This window comes from Aquarana catesbeiana, linkage group LG01 (assembly GCF_042186555.1).
Source record: "Aquarana catesbeiana isolate 2022-GZ linkage group LG01, ASM4218655v1, whole genome shotgun sequence".
Lineage (NCBI taxonomy): Eukaryota > Metazoa > Chordata > Amphibia > Anura > Ranidae > Aquarana > Aquarana catesbeiana.
The window spans coordinates 274,614,293-274,637,556 of NC_133324.1; the positions used below are offsets into that span (position 1 = coordinate 274,614,293).

Here is a 23,264-nt window from a genome sequence, read left to right on the forward strand (position 1 = left end):
GGTTCGGGGTTGGCCTTTGTCTCCCCCAGGCTTCACATTCTACATCGGGTCCTCCATGGGGGTCCTGATGCAGTAGTCCAGCCCTACCTCCCATTTACCTTGGTACTGTCATGTCCCAGCTGACACTGATTTCCTGGAACGTTATGGGATTAAACTCCAAAATCAAAGGGGCCCTGGTCTTTAACTTCCTTAAAATTACCACCCTGACGTTTGTATCCTCCAAGAAATGGACCTAGTGGGAAGTAGAGTGCTTAGCCTTAAGAAGCCAAGGTGGGTCACTATTATCACACTACATATTCTACACATGCTAGCGGGGTCAGTATACTTGTCCGGAAAACCCTACCATTTGATCTGCTGGACCTGCATCTGGACCCTGAGGGTAAATTTGCAATAGTACATGCAATAATTGATAGTCTGCCCATGGTGTTGGTGGGCTTATATATCCCTCCCCTGGCCACGGTTGCTCTCCTCACCAGGGTGTTGCAGCTGGTGGCTACCTTTCCGGTCGCTGTAGTCATCCGGGCTGGGGATTTCAACATGGTCCCCTGCTCTAAGATTGACAAATTAACTCCAGATACGGCCACGGACTCACTGCTCTCATGTTGGGCCTCCACGTTCAGCTTTATTAATGTTTGGAGGTGGAAGCACCCTCAGACCCGCAGATATATATGTAACTCTGTGACCTATTCTGCTATTTCACGCATTGATTTAATCTATGTCAGCAACCCCGTTATGGCTAGGGTGTGGGAGGTATCGGTCCTTCCCAGAATTATTTCAGACCATGCCCCTAATCTTCTAAGCTTACGCACTAGGGTGGCCCTGACTGCATCCCTGTGATGCCTTTCGAGGTATTGGGTTTCCGATGAGCGGGTGGAGCCAGTGGTGGAATCGGCTATTTAGTCGTATTGTCAACTTCCTCCCCCGCCAGACCCTTCGGGCTCTAGCTGGGAAAGTTTTAAAACACACATTAGGTAACAATACCAGACGCCATAGGCTCGGCCCATAACTCTTTCAGATTTGCTGGAGACTCAGTATACATTGACTGGGGACGAGGCAAAAGGATGGATCTCTCTGTAGCGTTGAGGGAGGTCCAACTTCTTAGTCTCGGCGGCCAAGAAACAGTTATTATAGCAGTCGCAGAGAGTGTTTAAACAGGGTGAGCGGACGGGTCGCCTACTCGCCTAGTTCTCCAGAGAACAGACGATATCTGCACATGTGGCCAATATTAGAGATATAGATGGGAGACTATTATCCGATCCCGGAGAAATTAACTTTCGCTTTGCTTCCTACTATGCAGATCTGTATTCCTCTAGGATTGGATAAACCCTGGCTGAACTGCACACCTTTTTGGAGTCGGTTCGGTTCCCTGAGCTCCCTGAGAAGGTGCGAGGGGGACCTAATGCTCCGCTCACACTGAAGGAAATCCAGAGTGCCATAGCCTCCATGCAGACAGGCAGGACCCCCGGAGAGGACGGTTTATCAGCTGAATTCTTTAAGACCCAGTGGCAAAATTTCATGAGGTATTGCTGAGGTCCCTTACAGATTCCTCCTTGCCCCCCTCAATGTCGCGTGCGGTCTTTGTGGTCATACCTAAGCCGGGAAAGCATCCGGAACTTTGTTCTTCCTACAAACCCATATCCCTGTTAAATGTAGACACTAAGATTCTCACTAAATTTTTGCCAGTTCGACTCAACAAAGTGATACTCTCATTAATACATGGGGACCAGACAGGCTTCATGCCAGGCAAGGGCACAGACATTAACCTCATAAGGTTACTCACTGTGGTCGACCGGGTGGGGACGGGGGGGACAGGTCAGAGTTGGTAGCTTCATTATGGATGACATTGCGCAAATGTGGTTTTGGGCCAGTCTTTATATCGTGGTTAACCACTTACGGACCGCCGTAATTTTTTTGAACCATAGAAACAAGAATCCCCCTTAGATTGGGACTTTAACAGACCACCACCTCTTGGAATAAAAAATATATATTTTATTGATATATTTAAAAAAGACGTAAAAGCGTCTATAACATACAAAATGAAAAATCATTCCATACACAACTGATACAGAATCAAAATCATGGGGGAGTACCCCGATACCCGTCGCGTTTCCGGTATTCTGGTACCTTCATCAGGGGATTGAGAGTTGTGAGTATTTTGTACATGTATGGATTCCCAAGGAATGACTTTGGGTTCAGGTAGCACCCATGGCCCCTAGGATCAAATAGCGTATTTTCATATGTGCCAGACCAAGGCTATATAAGAATAGTACGTGTATTGAGTTACCGGTATCAAAGAGTGTAATAAGTGAGCCAACTAGGGGAGAACGTTCATTAGAACCTGTAACATGCCGGCTGCATGCCGGAAGGATAAATATCCAAAGACAGTCCCATAGTGGTTGGCTCCTAATAACCCTTTGAGTATGCGGGTCCAGTGAGGGGTGCCTTCCCCTATCAGTGCTAGCCGTAATATTTTTAAACGCGCCCTGTCCCGCCGAGCTTATGTGCAGAAGCAAACGCATACGTGAGTACTGCTCGCATATGAAAACAGTGTTCAAACCACACATGTGAGGTATCGCCGCGAATGGTAGAGCGAGAGCAATAATTCTAGCCCTAGACCTCCTCTGTAACTCAAGTTTCTCACCATTCCACGAGCGGGCGCAATTTTGAAGCATGACATGTTGGGTATCAATTTACTTACATTATCTTTCACAATATAAAAAAAAATGGGCTAACTTTACTGTTGTCTTATTTTTTTATTTTATTTTATTTTTTTTTATTTCCATAAAAAGTGCGCTTGAAAGACCGCTGCACAAATACAGTGTGACAGAAAGTATTGCAACGACCGCCATTTTATTCTCGAGGGTGTTAGAAAAAAAATGTATAATGTTTGGGGGTTCTAAGTAATTTTCTAGCAAAAAAAAACAGCTTTTAACTTGTAAATAACAAATCTCAAAAAGAGGCTTGGTCCTTAAGTGGTTAAAACTGCTATACTTGAACCCGACGGCTCGGGTCCGTACAAATGGCATGCCCTTCCCACTCCACTGAGGCACCAGGCAAGGTTGCCCGCTCTGCCCTGCTCTCTTTGCCCTGGCCATTGAACCTCTGGCAATGATGCGCCAGGCCTCCTCTGCAGTTGTTAGTATATCTGTGCCCCCTCTGATGGAAAAAGTGTCTATGTATGCAGACGACACTCTCCTTTATCTAGGTGATGCCCGCAAATCCTTGACAGCTGCTCTGGAGATTATTTATGTATTCGGTAGATTCAAAATCAATTGGGATGAATCAGTGCTATTCTCCTTGACTCATGCGACCTCTCCCGCTGATCTGCCTGCCTCCCTTCAATGAGTGGATAAGTTCAAGTACCTTAGTATCCTTATCCAGAAAGATTTGTCCAAATACATGGAGGACAATGTATGCCCGGTCTTCCAGAACCTCCTTAGGAGGTGTGTAATTTGGAAAAGTCTGCTGCTTACGCCAGTAGGTAGAGTCAATTTAGTTAAAATGTCTTTTCTCCCTAAATTTCTATACGTGTTTAGACACGTGTTTAGACACACCCCGATTTGTATGCCTAACTTTTTTTTAGCAAACTGGACCAGGCCATCAGCTCTTTTGTCTGGAAGAGCTCTGTCCCCAGAGTGACTAGAGCCACGCTCCAACTCCCCTTATCAGGAGGGCTGGCGTTACCTAACTTTAAAAAATATTACTGGATAGCTGTCTTGGTGTTTGTGCGGTGGTGGTTTGCACAGCATCTAACCCTGCAGTTAACTTTGAAGCCGCAATATTGGGTTCATACTCTGAACTCAGTAACCTGGTGTATAGGGGACCCAGATCCAACCCCCACATTACCACCCCCAAAGAGACCACGGCTTTGGTGTAGAGACAAGCTTCCCTGTCTATGACGGGGACTGGAGCATTCTCTCCTTACACTCCGCTGTGGGGTAACCCGTTTTTGCCTCATTTGCGGACCATCCCCGACCCAAAGGTGTGGGCTCGATATGGGGTTAGGACGCTGCGTGATAGTAGTCTTCTCACTTTTGCAGAGATGAAAACTCGATTTTTGGCATTCTGTTCGATCGCAGTTTCCTCATCGTCCTTGAGCCCCACTCGGTGGAACGGCTTCTCATTGCCCGCAATATAGACTGGACGCTCTCCTCCATTTTTTTCAGGCTTACCTGTGCGGGGGGCAGTGGGGCGGGTAGGGCCCTTCAGGCTTGGCGACGTGATATACTGGCCCTGACAGACAAAGACTGGATCAAAACCCTCCAACAATACATTCCCCTTATAATTTCCACTAAAGACCGATTTATCCAGTTAAAATTCCTCCATAGGGCATATCTGGGTTATCTACCCCACATCTAATGCCCTCTGCCCACGATGTCGAAGGGAGGTGGGAAATTTCATACACATGGTATGGTCATGCTCGTCAATTCAGAGCTTCTGGCAGGCGATGGTTGCTGACGTTCAAAGGATCAGTGGGGTGCCCCTCACACTGGACCCCCTGATCTTCCTGTTAGGAAAGACAGATAATTTACCTGCAAACATGCATAGTAAACTCTTCATATTTTATGCTGCATACTATGCTCGGAAAACTATACTGCTTCGATGGAAGGCACCTGACCCCCATTTGGAAAAAGCTGATAAATTATATTCTGCCAGTTTACAAAATGACGTGTATGGGCCGCAATTGCCGGAAAAGTTCCACAAAATTTGGTCGGCCTAGGTGGAGGTTAGACACCTTATGCTGTAATCCCAATCCAGGATTCCCTGCCTCCGGTTCCCCCTCCACCCCCCCCCCCCCGCCTACCCAATATCTGTTCCCCCCTTCCTGTTGGCATTTTTTGCTCCCCCCCTCCCGATCCCCCCAGGTCTGGCATTGCATTATATCTGATCATCTTCTGGATGTAAATGGATTGATTTACTTACATTGAATATGTCTTTCTTGGTTCTATATCCTTGGATGATGTACTGAAAACCTGTTTTGTGTAACATCTGCTGACAGTATCAATAAACATTCCTTCTGTAAAAAAAAAAAAAGTCAGCAGCTACAGTATTTGTAGCTGCTGACATTTAATTTTTTTGGGGGGGGGAGGTTGAATGGAGCTCCTCTTTAAGCAGTGTTATCAGCCCTGCCCAGTTCACCTGTCAGCACTACAGAACACCTCCCCCTAAGTTATGGAAATGAGTAGAGGAGGAGGTGTTTTGAAGCCCAAATCCAGAGCAAGTGGACTAAAGTGACAATAGTGCTTTCCTATAGATACTATATCGTAAAAACAAAGAAAAAACATTCTGAAAAAAAGAAAACTAAAGCAACCACCACATTTATGAACTGATAGGAAGAAATATATTACAGTTTTGTTCTTGGGTTTGAATACACTTTAACTTGAAACATCCCCTCTGCTCAGAATGAAAAGGTTTTGCTAGTAAATGCTAAATTACAAAAAAATAAAATAAAATAGCAGAGCACATCCTGGTATGTGAGTATGCCTAGACACGCTTATACATACAGCCTCATAGCTTTATATCTGCAGCGTGAGATCAAAGGCAGCAATGCAGATATACAGCTATAAGGTCGTATGCACAGGAGTTTCTAGAAAATTTGGTGATGTCATTATTGTGCTTCTTACTGTTCTCCTTGCTGGAGGAGAGGAAGGAACGCAAAGCCTATACCAAGGTGGCTACCTCCACACAGAGGTATAGGGTAGAACAAGGTATGGTAAGTCAGTAATGAGAGAAATATCAGCTGCAGGGAGACCACAGGAAATACTGGGGACTAGGTTTAAACTGGAACTCCAGCCTGGTCCCGAGCCTACATTCACTTTGAAAGATGAGACATAAAAAGGGGAGGAGAATTTGGGACTTTAAATGAAATTACGGTCTGGTAAGGTCGCATATTTCCATCCCTATGACTATAATTTAAAAAACCCGCAAGCGAGTAGCTAGCAAGTAGATGAGTGGTGCTAGAGCTTAGAGGACTTTCTGTGAGGAGACAGCACTGGAGAGGAGGCAAGTATGAATCACGATTGTGAAAAATATGGCATTGTTGGTAACATGGGAAATGGCATGAATAGAAATCATATGCATTTTGTCTGATCATGCATTCTTCCTATAGCAATTCTAATCAGATAATACGGATGTACTTGGTACATGGGCTACCACTGACCTCCAGAAGTTGGGTATCTGCTAAATATTTTTCCTTCCAGTGATCCACAAATACAAAATCCAGAGTGTCCACTTCATATTTCTTCTTTAGCTGGGGAATAATATCGTGTGTGTTGCCTTCCAATACCTGAACCTGAAAATCAATTGAAAACTTTCTTAACACAGCATAGGTACTGCTAAACTACTGAACGCTACATATTACAGTATATATTATATAAGCAAAAGTGATTACTGCAAAAGATATCTGCTCCAGGATTCCATGATCTTCCTACATATATGTCAGTTTCCCTTTATTTATGATAAGTATGTATAAAGCCCTGACAATTTATGCAGCTCTTTACATATTGTACATTCACATCAGCCCCTGCCCTCAAGGAGTTTTGTAATCTAAGTTTCCAAATGCCGCGTACACAGGAGCAGACTCTGCGGCAGACTTGGTCCGGAGGACCGGAGTCCATCGGATAATTCGATCATGTGTGGGCTCCAGTGGACTGTTTTTCCCCCAAAAGTTCGACGGGCCTAGAAATGAAACATGTTTCAAATCTTTCCAACGGACTCGAGTATGGTCGCCTGTATGCTAGTCCGACGGACAAAAACCGATGCTAGGGCAGCTATTGGCTATCAACTTCCTTGTTTTAGTCCGGTCGTATGTCATCACGTACGAATCCGTCGGACTTTGGTGTGATCGTGTGTAGGCAAGTCCGTTCATTCGGAAAGTCCGTCGGAAAGTCAGTCGAAAAGTCCACCAGACCTAGTCCGTCGAAAAGTCCGCCCGTGTGTACCATAACTCACATGCACACATACACACACATGCCAGAGTTAATCTTGAAAAGAGCCAATCAACCTTTGAGCTTGTCTTTGGAGTGTGGGAGGAAACCCACAAAAGCACAGCTAAAACATAAAAAACTCCATGCAAATAGTGTCCTCACCAGGATTTCAGCCAGGCATCGCAGTGCTGTACAGAAGAAGCACTAACCACTAAGCCACTGTGCTGCCCTTTAAACTTACTGCATGACTTTTACATCCTTGACTAACTTGCATGGGTTAGGTCTCTTCCTCGCCACGGTTTACTCCAACATTGGAAAAGGAGAACTCAATTGTCTAAAAGCCTAGAAAATGAAATCAATTTGCAGTCAAGAAAGGGTCATTTAAAACTGAACTCTATGAAAATAAAAGAAAATACTCCTTATGTTATGTTTTAATAAAAAACACTCTGCTAAGGTGAAGGGGTGCACCTATACAGGTAGAAGCCATCCAAAATTCAGTGTCCTCATGGCAGAGCCCTGAAAAGTGGGCAGTGCCCTGAAAATTGGGCAGGGAATGATATAAGCATACAGTACAATGTAGCTATAGTGCTGATTTTCCAATATTAGTTTTAGTTTATATTACTTGCGTGCGCTACAGTTCTACTTTATCATTGTGGTAACTGGAATCAGATTGAATACATTAAACTGCAGGCAGGAATACCAAACACATTTGGGTTTATATTTATAAAGCAGTGAATCTAACATTCACTAAAGGTGAATCTTCCTGGTGCATGCGTTTTAAAAGACACCACCATCGAATGTTTACTAAAAGTCCCATTCACTGCTTTAAAAATATGCCCATCAGTGTTCTTTAACCTCCCTGGTGGTATTCCCGACTGTGGCTCGGCGTTAAATTTCAGTACCATCAACGGTAAACCCGAGCCACACTCGGGATTGCATTGCAGAATCCTGGTGCAGGTTACTTACCTTGACCCCAGGATCCTGCGATGTCCCCCTGCTGTGTCTGCGGGCTGTGTACTCCGCCCGATGCCTCTGTGTTCGGGGCTCCGTTCCCTGCGAGCGTCGCGACACATGGGGCGGAGCCCGGCGGCAAATTCTAAAAGTACACAAAACATAAACATATACAGTACACTGTAATCTTACAGATTACATTACTGTATCAAATCATTTCACATCCCTTTTGTACCTAGTGCTTTGTCCAGTGCCCTACATGCAGTTTTATATTATATATACAGTAAAACCTTGGTTTGAGAGTAACTTGGTTTGAGAGCATTTTGCAAGACAAGCAAAAGTTTTTAATAAATTTTGACTTGATATACAAGCGATGTCTTGATATACAAGTAGTGTCATGTCACAACCGAGTATAACATTGAACAGAAGTGTAGCAATATGGTTACAATTATTAAGGTACGACATTTAGCAAGTCAAATGGTTAATGATTAAAACAGGCACATCTAAGTATGCAGGCATCCGGAGTAAAGCTGTCCACATAGACCATCCTCCGCACCACCATCATCCCTTCCAGGCTGTGCTCCACAAGTGCTTCAAGCCTCGCTTTTTAAATTTCTCTACTGCAAGGTAGTCTTCCTGGTCACGATTGCAGACTGACAGCGATGAGAGCCGGAGATGCAGTGGACCGTCTATGTGGACAGCTTTACCCCAGATGCTTGCATACTTAGATGTGCCACTTTTAATCATCAACCATGTGAGTTGCTAAATGTTGTACCTTTATTAAATGTAACCATATTGCTACACTTAGAGGCGCCTCTCTTCTCTTTTATTCACTGTAGCTCCTGCTGGATTTTGCTTCTAATCCCCTTGTGGAGACTTCCATTTGTGGATGGACATTTTATGGTTACACAACCATCACATTGCTATAATCTTTTTATATGGACTATATACTGAAGGACTTATGAATCAATGGTTGTGGAACGAATCATCTGAGTTTCCATTATTTCTTATGGGGAAATTTGCTTTGACATACAAGTGCTTTGGATTACAAGCATGTTTCTGGAACAAATTATGCTCTCAATCCAAGGTTTTACAGTACTGTTATTTCTGCCTGGAAACTTGAGATTGTCCATGGCAACCAAAAAGTGTCCCTTTACGTCAAAAGTGGTTTTAGACAAGCTAGAAAACAGCAATAGTAAATTAGAACAATTGCAGAATTGAGCGATAGTGAATTGTGAGGAAATTTATTTTATTATTATTATACAGGATTTATATAGCGCCAACAGTTTGCACAGCGCTTTACAACATGAGGACAGACAGTACACTTACAATACAAATCAATACAGGAGGGATCAGAGGGCCCTGCTTGTTAGAGCTTACAATCTAGAGGGGAGGGTCAAGTGGAAACAAAAGATAATAACTGTGGGGGGGTGAGCTGATGGAGAAAATGAAAATACAGTTGTTAAGTGTGGGTAGGGTAGGCTTCTCTGAAGAGAAGGGTTTTCAGGGATCATCTAAAAGCTAATAGAGAAGGAGAAAAGTGGACAGATTGGGGTAAGGCAAGGATTGGCGAGGCTTTGGAAAAGTCCTGGAGGCGAGCAAAGGAGGAGGTGATGAGGGAGCTAGAGAGCAGGAGGTCTTGAGAAAGCAGGAGGTCTTATTATATTATTATTTTATATAATTATTTATAGTTATCTATTATATTATAATTTATGATTTTGTGTTTCAAACTTTATCATACCTGGGATGTCTTCTAGACTCTTGTTTGGACAGATTTAAGTGTGTTATTACTAAGAATTAAAGGCCTACAATATAAAACGCTAAATTTCCAAAACAATGTACCGCTTTGAGACGCAAAAATCTGACATAATCATACCGCCAGGGTGGCTACAACAGTATTGTTAGATGGTTTGGTATGGGATAAAAGATATTTTAAATCAAAAATATAAACATTTTTAAGCATAAAGCTGATCCCTGTATAACTAACTATGTGCAGGTGATTTGATGATCCAGGCTCCCCTGGCAGACATCAGATCCAGGTTCTTGGCCTCAACTGCAGCAGCACAACTTAGTCAAGAACAACTCCCCTTCCCCCCAGATTGCTGAATGGTTATCGAAGAAGCAGCAGTGGAGTCATAAATTTGCTCTCCCCTCCTGTCAGAATGTTCTTTATCAGTACATGTACAGTATATTGCAACGCACCTGACTGGGTTCTAGTGCTAGCCCTCCCTTTCTCAGCCTGACAGCTGTTGTACCTGATACCTGAAGAGTCTGATACGAATACAGATTTAGCTACTTACACTAGCATTTGACCTCCACTACAGAAGCAGCAGTACATCACGGTCAAGAACTCAGCAGCAGCAGAGCCTGATTGCTTCCTATTGATGGCTCTGCCTCTTCCATTCTGGGAAATTGCTGTGCATGTGAATTTCAGAAACCTGATATCAAGACAAATTTGGGTACTTACACTAATAACATTTAATGCCAGGCATTGGCATGTTATACATAGTTACACTGGTCTAGCTTGGACCAATGTAATTATATATACAGTATCTCACAAAAGTGAGAACACCCCTCACGTTTTTGTAAATATTTTATTATATCTTTTCATGTGACAACACTAAAGAAATGACAGTTTCATACAATGTAAAGTAGTGAATGTACAGCTTGTATAACAGAGTAAATTTGCTGTCCTTTCAAAATAACTCAGCACACAGCCATTAACGTCTAAACTGCTGCCAACAAAAGTGAGTGCACCCCTAAGTGAAAATGTCCAAATTGGGCCCAATTAGCCATTTTCCCTCCTCGGTGTTATGTGACTCCTTATTGTTACAAGGTCTCAGGTGTGAATGGAGAGCAGGTGTGTTAAATTTGGGGTTATTGCTCTCACTCTCTCATACTGGTTACTGGAAGTTCAACATGGCACCTCATGGCAAATAACTCTCTGAGGATCTGAAAAAAAGAATTGTTGCTCTACATCGAGATGGCCTAAGCTATAAGAAGATTGCCAAGACCCTGAAACTGAGCTGCAGCACAGTGGCCAAAACCATACAGAGGTTTAACAGGACAGGTTCCACTCAGGACAGACCTTGCCATGGTCAACCAAAGAAGTTGAGTGCATGTGCTCAGCGTCATATCCAGTGGTCGTCTTTGGGAAATAGTCGTATGAGTGCTGCCAGCATTGCTGCAGAGGTTGAAGGGGTGGGGGTCATCCTGTCAGTGCTCAGACCATACGCCGCACACTGCATCAAATTGGTCTGCATGGCTGTCATCCCAGAAGCCTCTTCTAAAGATGATACACAAGAAAGCCCGCAAAAAGTTTGCTGAAGACAAGCAGACTAAGGACATGGATTACTGGAACCATGTCCCGTGGTCTGATGAGACCAAGATAAACTTATTTGGTTCAGATGGTGTCAAGCGTGTGTGGCGGCAACCAGGTGAGGAGTACAAAGACAAGTGTGTCTCCTACAGTCAAGCATTGTGGTGGGAGTGTCATGGTCTGGGGCTGCATGAATGCTGCCAGAACTTTGGAGCTACAGTTCATTGAGGGAACCATGAATGCCAACATGTACTGTGACATACTGAAGCAGAGCATGATCCCCTCCCTTCAGAGACTGGGCTGCAGGGCAGTATTCCAACATGATAACGACCCCAAACACACCTTCAAGATGACCATTGCCTTGCTAAAGAAGCTGAGGGTAAAGGTGATGGACTGGCCAAGCATGTCTCTAGACCTAAACCCTATTGAGCATCTGTTGGGCATCCTGAAATGGAAGGTGGAGGAGCACAAGGTCTCTAACATCCACCAGCTCTCTGATGTCGTCATGGAGGAGTGGAAGAGGACTCCAGTGCAGTGGCGGCTGGTGCTCAAAATTTTTTGGGGGGTGCAAACAAACTGAAAAAATTGTGAAAAAATAACCATCAATTGCAGCCACTGTGCCATCAAACGCAGCCACTGTGCCAAACGCTGCCACTGTGCCCATCAAACGCTGCCATTGTGCCATCAACTGCTGCCAGTGTGCCCATCAAATGCTGCCAGTGTGCCCAACTGCCCATCATATGCTGCCAGTGTGCCCATCAAATGCTGCCACTGTGCCATCAAACACAGCCACTGTGCCATCAAATGCAGCTAGTGTGCCAAACGCTGCCACTGTGCCCATCAAGCGCTGCCACTGTGCCATCAAATGCTGCCAGTGTGCTCATCAAACGCTGCCAGTGTGCCCAACTGCCCATCATATGCTGCCAGTGTGCCCATCAAATGCTGCCAGTGTGCCCATCAAATGCTGCCAGTGTGCCCATCATATGCTGCCAGTGTGTCCATCATATGTTGCCAGTGTGCTCCCCACCCGCTTACCCTGTGTCTGTGGGGCATCGGGTGACAGCGACGAGCGGGGTCCTTCGTGCGTCTCCTCTCCTGCCTCATCTCCTGTGCTCTCCTCCATAGGCGTCCAATAGCGGTGCCTGTCATTTCAGCCAATCAGTTGACAGGTAACAGACCCGAGCACCTGATTGGTGGAGAGGCGGTTCAGTGTTAGGAAAGCGAATGAACACAGCTGAGTTGAGCTCGCAGTTTACCAATTTTGCAACCTTAGAGCCTTACTTGCCAGCTCCGCTCGGGCCGTGCGTTCCACGGAGCTTCAGACGTCACTTTCGGTTTCCCTCTGGCACAGGGAAACTGGAAGTAACCTCTTAACTAGAACAACAAAGCACCCGCCCGTAGTGATACTACGGGCGGAAGTTGTTCGGCACGATGGAATGTGCCACAAAGCAAGTAAAATCCTGCAAATGAAGCGCCTCGTCTGCAACCTCGTGATTGCATTGACGTGGCGCTTCCCATAGTGCGCCCGTGCACCCCCTATGGATGGGCCGCCACTGCTCCAGTGGTAACCTGTGAAGCTCTGGTGAACTCAATGCCCAAGGGGGTTAAGGTAGTGCTGGAAAATAATGGTGGCCACACAAAATATTGACACTTTGGGCCCAATTTGGATATTTTCACTTAGGGGTGTACTCACTTTTGTTGCCAGCGATTTAGACATTAATGGCTGTGTGTTGAGTTATTTTGAGGGGGCAGCAAATTTACACTGTTATGCCCTGTACACACAATCGGACTTTCCGACGGAAAATGTACGATCGGAGCTTGTCAGAAGTTTATTCGTAACTTCTCGTCTCTGGTCAAGCCCCTGACCGATATGACCAGAAAGAACGGTAACCCACAGAGTTGGTCTCCGGAGTCCATTCAGGCCTTTGAAAGTCTCAAGGCTGCCTTTGTTTCTGCTCCTGTGTTGGCACATCCTGATCCTACGTTACCTTTTATCCTTGAGGTTGATGCTTCTGAGACTAGTGTTGGCGCCCTTCTGTCTCAACGTCCTACCTCTGAGAGTGCTATGCATTCTTGTGGCTACTTTTCCAAGAAATTGTCACCTGTGGAGTGCAATTACGAGATTGGTGACAGAGAGCTGTTGGCGATCATTTTAGCCCTGAAAGAATGGAGACATCACCTCGAAGGTACCACTGTGCCAGTTCTCATTCTCACTGACCATAAGAATCTCACATTCTTGTCTGAGGCTAAACGCCTCTCTCCCAGAAGGGCGCGATGGGCTCTTTTCTTGTCAAGTTTCAATTACATTGTCTCATTCTTACCTGGTACTAAGAATGTAAGGGCTGACGCCTTGTCACGACAATTTTCCTCCACTTCCAAGTTGGAGTCGGTTACGGTTCCTATGATTCCTTCTGATCGTATTCTGGCTACGGTTCGCTCCAGTGTTACTTCTCCTTTGGGTGAGAAAATTCTTGCTGCTTAGGTCAATGCTCCTCCTGAGAAACCTTGTGACTGCTGCTTTGTCCCAGAGTGTCTCCGTACTGCCGTGTTTCAGACTTACCATTCTCCCAAGGCTGCTGGCCAGAGTTTGTTTACAACAGTGCCTCAAATTCAGCTTCCCGATTGTCCCCATTTATAGCGAATTATGGTTTCCAACCTTCCATGTTGCCAGACTCGTTTGTTCCGCAGAGTATTCCTGCGCTAGATGAGCATATCCGTGGTCTTCGTTCCACTTGGGCACAAGTCCAGGAGGCTTTGCGTCATGCTAATGATAGGTACAGACTCCATGCTGAATGCAGACACCTGCCTGCGCCTTCCTACCAGGTTGGGGACAGGGTCTGGCTGTCATCTCGCAACCTCCGACTTCGTGTTCCCTCACTGAAGTTCGCACCTCAGTTTATTGGGCCTTTCCACATCCTTCACAGGATTAACCTAGTGGCTTACGCATTGGACCTTCCTCCTAGTATGTGTGCATCTCAAATGTGTTTCATGTCTCCTTATTGAAACTGTTGGTCTGCAACCGCTTTATCACCTCGGTGCCATGTCCTCACCCTATGCAGGTTGTGAACCATGAGGAGTATGAGGTACAATCCATTGTTGACTCCCGTAGGTTCCGTGGGCGCATACAGTACCTGGTGCATTGGAAGGGGTACGGTCCGGAGGAACGCTTCTGGGTCTCATCCTCGGACGTACATACCCCTGCCCTCCTCCATGATTTCCATAGATGGTTTTCCCTCAAGCCCGGTGGTCCTCCGAGGGGGAGGGGTCGTTGAGGAGGGGGTACTGTCAGGGCTGGTTCAGCCCCTCCTTCTCTGCGCTGGCCGCTCAGCTAATTGCCAGTTCTCTTCTCTCTCCACAGTTAACCAGCTGTTGTGGATCTGCTCGTCAGTCCTGCCTACTTAAAGATGTCCAGCTCACTTCTTTCCTGCCTTCGCCTTGGTCACATCACAAGAAACCATCTCCTGCGTTCCTGTTTAAAGACTGGCTTGCTGACATCCTTTCTGGCTCCTTATCCTGCTTGCTGTTCCTCCACTTGGCCCCCTGACTTCTGGCCTGGCTGATTACCCGATCTGGTTACTGAACTCTGGCTTGGCTGACTACCCGATCCGGTTACTGAACTCTGGCTATGTTTTGACTACGCTTACTCTATTTACCTTTTTATTAATAAACAAGTGTGATTTAACTGTACTTCTGTCTTGGTCTGGTTTATGGTTTCTGACAGAAGTGACTCATGCTGATAATAGAGGTATGACACTTAATGCTTTGGAGAGAGACAACTAAGCACTACAGATATATTTGCTCTGTTCAGATTTCATAACTGGGGTTATCAAATACTTTAACAGTTAACAAGCTACTATATCTAGAAGGTTGTGGTAAAAAATACCTTGTCTTTAAGTCCAGCAAATTCAATTATCTGTTTGGCTACTGCAGCATATGCGGGGTTAAACTCTACAGTAAAAAAACAAGCTCCAGGCTTTAAGAGTCGTGCTATTCGGATTGTTGAGTATCCACAGTATGTGCCCAGTTCAAGTAATGTGTTTGGGTTGGTCTCTTTCACTACATTGTCCAAGATCAGGCCTGTAACACATACACAAAACATGATATATAAGATGGTTAAAAGTAAACTGGCATAACATATTTAAAAATATAAAATATAAAACTCTGGCTTAAAAAAATAATTCTATTAAAGTAAGCATTCTTAACTCAAAGGAGTACCTTCCATTACTCTTAGCCTCAACAAATTCCTTTCTTTTTGCTGCAGTGATCCAACTTCCTGTTGGATGGTGGCTACATTTGTAGCGTTGTATGCACAAACATAGCCACCCTCTCTTGCTTGATCCTGAGATAGACTATGGACTATGGGGTTTGAAGTGTGCAGAGAGCAGTGTACATGGTGGCAAGCAATGTGCAGGGCTTGTTCCAAATAAAGAGAAGTAAGGGGGAAAACAGAAATTCTGGAGCTCGTGGAGGGCATTACAAAAAGGCATAAAAACACAGTAAGAAACAATTTCAGGGAAAACAGACTAAAGAGCATTAAGTAGTGGATGTGTATGGGTTATTTTTGGAGAATAATACAGTTTAGTGCCTTTTAAAGCCAACCTGAAAAGGGAGGAAATGTACAATTCTGTTTTGGCAATATATAACTCCAGGTGCCTGCATGTCAGCAACTCCAATGCCTCATCCCCAGAGAGCACACTTTGGTATATAAATATCCCTCTTCATAATCCATTCTATTGGCCAATGGGACCATTACTGTGTTGGGCCAGTAGTAAGAAAATTTCTTTTACAAACTTGTGTAAATAAAAGTATAATTTAACCTGTTAAGTACCTTGGTTCTGCCCATTACGTCCTGGAGTCCTCCACTAAGAAGATGTCTATATGTGTAGACATAGGAGTTGCTGTTTGACAGATGAGAATCAGATCTGTGTTTTAGAGCTGCAGTTAGCAGCTTTTTCAGTACTAATCATCAGAAACACATGTTCCTGTGTCAGTGGGTATTAAAATGACAACAAAAACTGACGCATTGTACTAGCTGAGTCTCTCGGGAGCAACAAATTACAATGTATCTGTTGTTTATCTCATCTCTACCATTAAGGAGAAGCCTTGTATTTTTTCAATGAATACAAAGCTTCCTCTGATCCGCCAAGTTGGACAGACGGCAGATGACATCATGATCTCCATCTCAGTCAATGAGAGGAAGTCTTGTATTTACTTGAAAAATCAATGTATTGAAAGACTTCTCCTAAATGGCAGCAATGTGGTACAACCACCTCTCTCTAAAACTGGTCAGAAAACCTATTATATACTTTATATTTTGAAGTAGGGTTGAGTCATAGGCAGGGAAAGACTAACCAAACAAACATTCTGTTCTGTGAAGAAGGTTCTTCCGGTTCCTGGTCATGGTTTAGGACTGCAGTGCATGGACAGTACTAGGAAACCTTTTACTTACATGTCTGTAAGCATTCTTAGAAGGACCTTATTACACTTGTGGTTTTTGTTTAAGAGTAAGCAGAATGTATAAACTCTGCTATGCAACAGTAGCTCTGCATAAGAACATTCTCTATCCATAGCTATATTATTTTTAGACACAGTACAGAACGGCTAATATCCACAAGGTTTATTTCTACTTTCTGTGCATGTTGGGAAATTGTTTTTAGACAGTTTTCACCAAAACAAGTGTTCCTGTCGGAAGATGTCCCCTCACCTATAATTTCAGTGTAAATTTAGGATCTCACATCCCTCTCTGTTCACATGAGAATCATCATGAGGAAAAATAGAGAGGATGACAATAAAACCATGGAGCTTCTAACCTAACCCTACTCCCTCCAAACCAGAGTTCAGCCTACAGATACATTCTTGTATGCACAGTCCCTTGATTTGCTCCATGCACAATTAGATATAAAGTTCCACGTGCCTTTAAGAATTCTTCGTAAAAATGAAATATCTTATAGCATATGAAATGTACATTTTTAAGGTAAAGTTATATAATATATGTAAAGATAGAAGAATTACCTTTCTGATCTCCCACATTCATGGCCCATTCCATCTGATTGCAGTACTTGTCAATATGATCCACCACGCTTTGGGGGTCTCCACGCACTGCATTCTCGAGCACAAACTGCAAGACTCGCTTTTCCTTTGTCTGATTTATCAAGAGATCCTTGATTCTAATTGTAATTTCATAATAGACAATTTTGGCATATGCACGCCGTTGATCATGCAGAACAATATACAAGGTGAAAACGAACAGAGCACCTGCTGCCAGAAGCAAAACTGTGCTCAGGTCCAGCATCTGCATAAGAAGAAATAATATTATTATTTTTAATTGCAGTCAAACAGCTATTCAGCAATCAAAAACAGCATTGGGGCTCGCTCACACTAAGTGCTTTGTCATTATGCTGCATGGACATGAGAAAGAAAACACCGGGGGTTTACTGCTACTTTGAGTTTATTTGTAGCCAAATAATTTGAAAAAGTTGTAAATGGTTAAAACCCTTGCCAGTTACTATATTGCTATCTATGTCCCATTGGGAAGATTTCCCTTTACTTGTCCCAGAAACAATTGAGTGCTGCGCGTGATACTTTTTTTATTTGCACTAACATACACAGTTTTTCAGGACAAGCTTTTGGAGTATGTCCCCTTTTTCAAGGTCCTAGCATTACTTTACTTGTTCAAAAGACACAACAGGAAGTCATTCAAAAGTAAATGCAAAGAACCTCTTAGATACTTGTCACAAGAAGAAGTGTCCCTAAGGAAAGATCCCCCCACCAGCACCACAACAGTGGTTACATTTTTGAATTTCCTTTAGTTTCAGTTCTGGTGACAATGGAGAGGGTGAATCTCCCCAGCAGGGTCATAGACAGCAATAGAAATCTGAGAGGGCTGCCTGTCCTTTCCTGCTCTGCAAAAAAGGAAAGTTTTGGCTATACTTATACTTGAAGCAGAATGCTAAATTGAGAATGCCAGAATGTAAACTGAGTTATGTGTACATTCCAAAGAAGACTGTGAGTAGGTAGGCAATTTAACTTGTAGAGTAAAAAAATAGCCTTGGATGAAGAAGCCAACTGAACAAAATGAAAGCTAGTGTCAACCAATTTTGACCTACACCACATTAATTCACAATACATACACATTTCATGTTCAATAAAAATTTATAGGGAGCTGTAAAACTGTTTTTTTGATATTTATAATTTAATTTGAATTCCTCTTCTGAAAATTGTGACCGCCACAGCACCAATCAGGGATGTGCCAAAACAGACTCACACTGTAGAGAGCTTTCATCAGCAGAGTAATATAAGCCCCTCCCAAGGATCTTTCACTGCAGATGCAGGGAAATGGGGAAAGATCATGATCACACAACAATGATCCAGAAATAAGGTACTTAGAGGATTTAAAAGAAAAATAACACAGTGGCATGATATATATGATTTATGTTAATGAAATATGGCAATTAACACCTCACTGTTTAGCGATACTGTTTAATGATACTGTAATAGACCTAAAATAAAGTACTGGACCCACATCCACATAGTGAACTTATATTTTTTTCCTAAATGGAATGGCCATATACTGTGTATATATACGGTATACATATGTTTTTGTAATTTTTGTTATATTGTATTATAATAAAGATTACTGTCTCCTTTTAGCCAGGTGTAAATAAATCATTCTCGCTATCTGTAAGTGATCTATTGCCATAATTTGGACCTTTAAGTTGTTTCTGTCCAAAAAGGGCAAACTGTATAAAGTCCATAGTAAGCAATAACAACTGACAATATGCATTCACTGAATAAATAAAAAAAATATATACTAAACAGACATAACTTTATGACCACCCAACTAATATTGATTAGGTTTTCCTTTTGCCACCAAAACAGCCCCTTTTGCTGTGAATAAATAAATGCAACTACAGTGGAACCTCGGATTGCAAGTAACGTGGTTAACGAGCGTTTCACAATATGAGCACTGTATTTCTAAAAATCCCAACTCGGTTTGCGAGTGTTGTTTCACAAAACGAGCAGGATTCAGGCCAAAGTGGTTTGGAATGCGCTTTTGGCCTGAGGTGGGAGGCGCCGGAGCCGATTGTCGCCGCTCGGAAATGCACGGAAAGGCCCGAGGACATTTCAGCTGACCGCGGCAAACCTCGGAAAGGCTCTTGAACGGAGTCTTTCCGAGGTTTGCCGAGGTCAGCCGAAGTGTGCTCGGGCCTTTTTGGCGTTTCCGAGGCTCTCCAGCGCCCCCTGCCTCTGGCCGCATGCAGTATTGCATCCCATTGAAGTCAACGCGGAACTAATTATTTTCGTTTCCATTGACTTCATTGGGAAAACTCGCTTTGATATGCGACTACTTTGGATTATGAGCATACTCCTGGAACGGATTATGTTCGTAATCCGAGGTTCCACTGTAGACCTCTGAAAGTATCCTTTGGTATCTGACACTAAGCCATTAGTAGCAGATTCTTTACGTCCTGTAAGTTTCTAGGTGGGACCTACATGAATTGCACTTGTGTCTCCAGCACATCCCACAGATGCTTGAGTGGTTTGAGATCTGGAGAATTCCGAGGCCAAGTCAACACTTCAAACTCATTGTTGTATTGCTCAAACCATTCTTGCAGTGCAGAAGGTCATATTATTATGCTAAATGAGGCCACTGCCATCAAGGAATACCGTTTCCATAAGGGACTGTACTTGGTCATCAATAATATTTGGTACATGTCAAAGTAGCATTCACATTAATAGCAAAACCCAAGGGTTTCCAGCAGAGCCTTGCCCAAAACATTACATTGCCTCCGCCGGCTTGCTTCTTCCCATACCGCATCTTGGTGGCTTCCCCAGATAAGCAGCGCACACACACAGCCATCCATATGATATACAAGAAAAGATGATACATCAGACCATGCCACCTTCTTCCATTGCTCCATGGTCTAGTTCTCATGTTCTCATACGCATGTGCCCATGTTCACTTGCTGTCTAATATATTCCACTGACTTCTAATGAGTTAATCAGTGTTATTCATTTACCCTGTCAGTGGTCATAAAGTTATGGCTGATCAGCGTACGTTTCCTTTAAATGAAACTGTCATAGAGAAACATAGTGGCTATCACAGTTTACCTTCTTCTAAAAATGTTCATTGCTTGGCCATCTCTGAATTCAGTACTTTCTAAGTAATGCAAAGCCTCCCTTGCTGATCTGGCATATGATGCTCAGTACAGATTGTGAAATAAAATTCCTGTTTGACGTGGCCCTAAACTGGTCAAAGGTTAAAGTATTGGAAGCAATTCTGTTGTGAAGAAAGCTGAACCGCAAACAAACCATGAAGGAAAATGACTTGCCTTGTAAAAAGGTTTGCATGTACGAAAAGTGCTTAGCCTTTCTAGAGATTATTTTTTATAAGTGCATGTCAACGTAATGTAAATCACCATAATAATGTGTTAAACAGCAGAAAAGAGAAAGGAATGGGACTTTGTATGAGGCATGTCACTGAACGGATACCTTATTCATAACATTCATAGAATGATTTATTAATTACAAATCACCTTATAAAAAGTGTCAATCTGTGATACAGGACACAATGTACTATGATACACTTCTATGAATATATAGTTATTATACAAAATAAGATACAACATAATTAGCGGTAAAGTTACATAAAAACACTCATCCATTCATAAAAGTGCAATGAACATAAACAATTGCTCATGGTGAGCCAAACTTGTCTGGGCATTAGTCCGATGTATACTCGACGCACGTTTCATGGCTTATGCCAATCATCAGGAGTAAAATACTCTGAAATTAAATCAGTGATATCTATAAATATAGGATACCCTTTAAATGGAGAACAATCTCTCAAAATAAAGGTATGTAACTTACAATGCGGCCCAATGGTGACGCACAACCTATGTCCAAGGGAAGACAGGGGACAGGGACGATGATCTCCCCCGGGGCTGAGGTGAGGAATCCCATCCAGACCAGAGATAGCAGCCAGGTGAAGACCAGGCGACCATGTCACGACCATGTGAATCTGGTGTATGCTTAACAGTCCACACTGCTCTGCAAGGATATGAAGATGGAACCATGTGAAATGAATGCATTAATAATGGGATGACCCTATGCCTGTGATGTATGGTGATGATTGCTATCGTGATATGAAATGTATTAGCTAATGGCTAATGGCGAAAAGCTTTGGCTCCGTCAGCGGCATACAAATCTGCCGTGGAGCCCAGCAAGTCCCAGCCCCAACTAGGTGGAAAGAGGGAATCTGCTCCATGCTCAGGCGTATTGACGCACTGAGCAGGGTATCCAATCATGAGCAGATTCCCTATTTCCACCAAGTTGGGGCTGGGACTTGCTGAGCTCTGCGGCGGATTTGTATGCCGCCAACGGAACCAAAGCTCTTAGCTTCTTGCTAAGAGGGAACTTGTGCACACTCGCTTCCAAGCCCTGCTCTGTGTGTCCACAAGACACACAGAACGGGGCTCAGTCTTGCCCCTCACCACTGGTTGACAGCAGTATGAGCTAATGGCTGCCGCTGCTGTACCTGAGCTAATGAGAAGGGAGAGAGCTGAGAGAGCCTTTGCTTTCGTGCAAATCGCTGGATCAAGATCAGGTACAGGTATGTATTTGGGGGGCTGCAGGGGGAACCTGCATGCTGAAAGGTTTATAACTTTACTGCGTTGAATTGCATTTACAACCACTTTAAAAAGCTGTTTTCTTAGTACAGACAGTAAAATTATACATTTGCTTATTACATACAGTACTGTGCAAAAGTTTTAGGCACGTGAAAGAATGCTATAGAAATAAGAATGCATTCACAAATATATATTGTAATTGTTTATTTTTATCGATTTATAAAATGTAAAGTGAGTGAACAGAAGAAAAATCTAAATCACATCAGCATTGGTGTAACTGCCGTTTGGCTTCAAACCAGCATCAATTCTTATGCCCTGTACACACGATCGGACATTGATTGGACATTCCGACATCAAAATCCATGGATTTTTTCCGACGGATGTTGGCTCAAACTTGTCTTGCATACACACGGTCACACAAAGTTGTCAGAAAATCCGATCGTTCTGAACGCGGTGACGTAAAACACGTACATCGGGACTATAAACGGGGCAGTAGCCAATAGCTTTCCTCTCTTAATTTATTCTGAACATGCGTGGCACTTTGTGCGTCGGAATTGTCCACATACGATCGGAATTTATGCAAACCGATTTTGTTGTCGGAAAATTTTATAGCCTGCTCTCAAACTTTGTGTGTCAGAAATTCCGATGGAAAAAGTCCGATGGAGCCCACACACGGTCGGAATTTCCGACAACAAGCTCCGATCGCACATATTCCATCGGAAAGTCCGACCGTGTGTACAGGGCATTACACTTAGAGTCAGGTGTATGATTTTTCAATTACACCAGGCAGGTGCTAATGATCATCAATTTCATATGTTGGCTGAAACACAGCCAATAACTGAAACAGAAACAGCTGTGTAGGAGACTTAAAACTGAGAAACATTTAAACTCTACTACTAAGGTGAGGTTGTTGAAGTCATGTCACAGGTCATACACCATGGCAAGACTGAGCACAGCAATGAGACACATCAGCAAGGTCTCTTCCAGGCATAAATGTCAAAGCAGACTGGGATTTCAAGATGTGCTGTTTATGTTATTTGGAAAAAGCTCAAAGAAACGGACAACATTAAGCACTGGATAGCTGGATGCTGGGATGTGTGGCCGGTCTGCTTAAACTTGTCTCTAATAAGCTATCAACCTCATTGGCCTTCCTTATTATTTCTTGCCATACTACCAATTTCACCAATTTACAACTGCCATTAGGGATTCCATTTTGCCTCAGTATATCACGCTGGCCGATACGCATCAGCGGAACGCGAGGGAAACATCCTTTCTTGTACACCCCTGAAGAAGGACTAAACACTTTATATCCCGAAACGCGTTGGGTGTGAGAAAAGTTTCTTCATATACCTACCCTTTGGTGTTAGCAATGAATCTTATAAATATGTTAATGTCTCATTAATATATACAATGTTTTAACAAATTTTGTCTTTAAATAAA

At 43.5% G+C, this 23,264-nt stretch overlaps 1 protein-coding gene across 5 annotated transcripts in view; it reads right to left on the reverse strand.

Moving 5' to 3' along the window:
- LOC141141169 (catechol O-methyltransferase-like) overlaps positions 1-23,264 on the reverse strand; it is a 134,223-nt gene that overhangs the window by 3,862 nt on the left and 107,097 nt on the right. For 4 of the 5 annotated variants that reach the window (XM_073628873.1, XM_073628887.1, XM_073628882.1 and 1 more), the window contains exons 2-4: positions 17,209-17,488; positions 15,080-15,273; positions 6,161-6,292 (exon numbers count right to left, since the gene is read on the reverse strand). In XM_073628873.1, the coding sequence (XP_073484974.1) occupies positions 6,161-6,292; positions 15,080-15,273; positions 17,209-17,488 (606 nt within the window). Of the gene's footprint in view, positions 1-6,160; positions 6,293-15,079; positions 15,274-17,208; positions 17,489-20,307; positions 20,414-23,264 lie in introns of those variants that run through there. The other variant, XM_073628877.1, reaches the window with a different exon arrangement.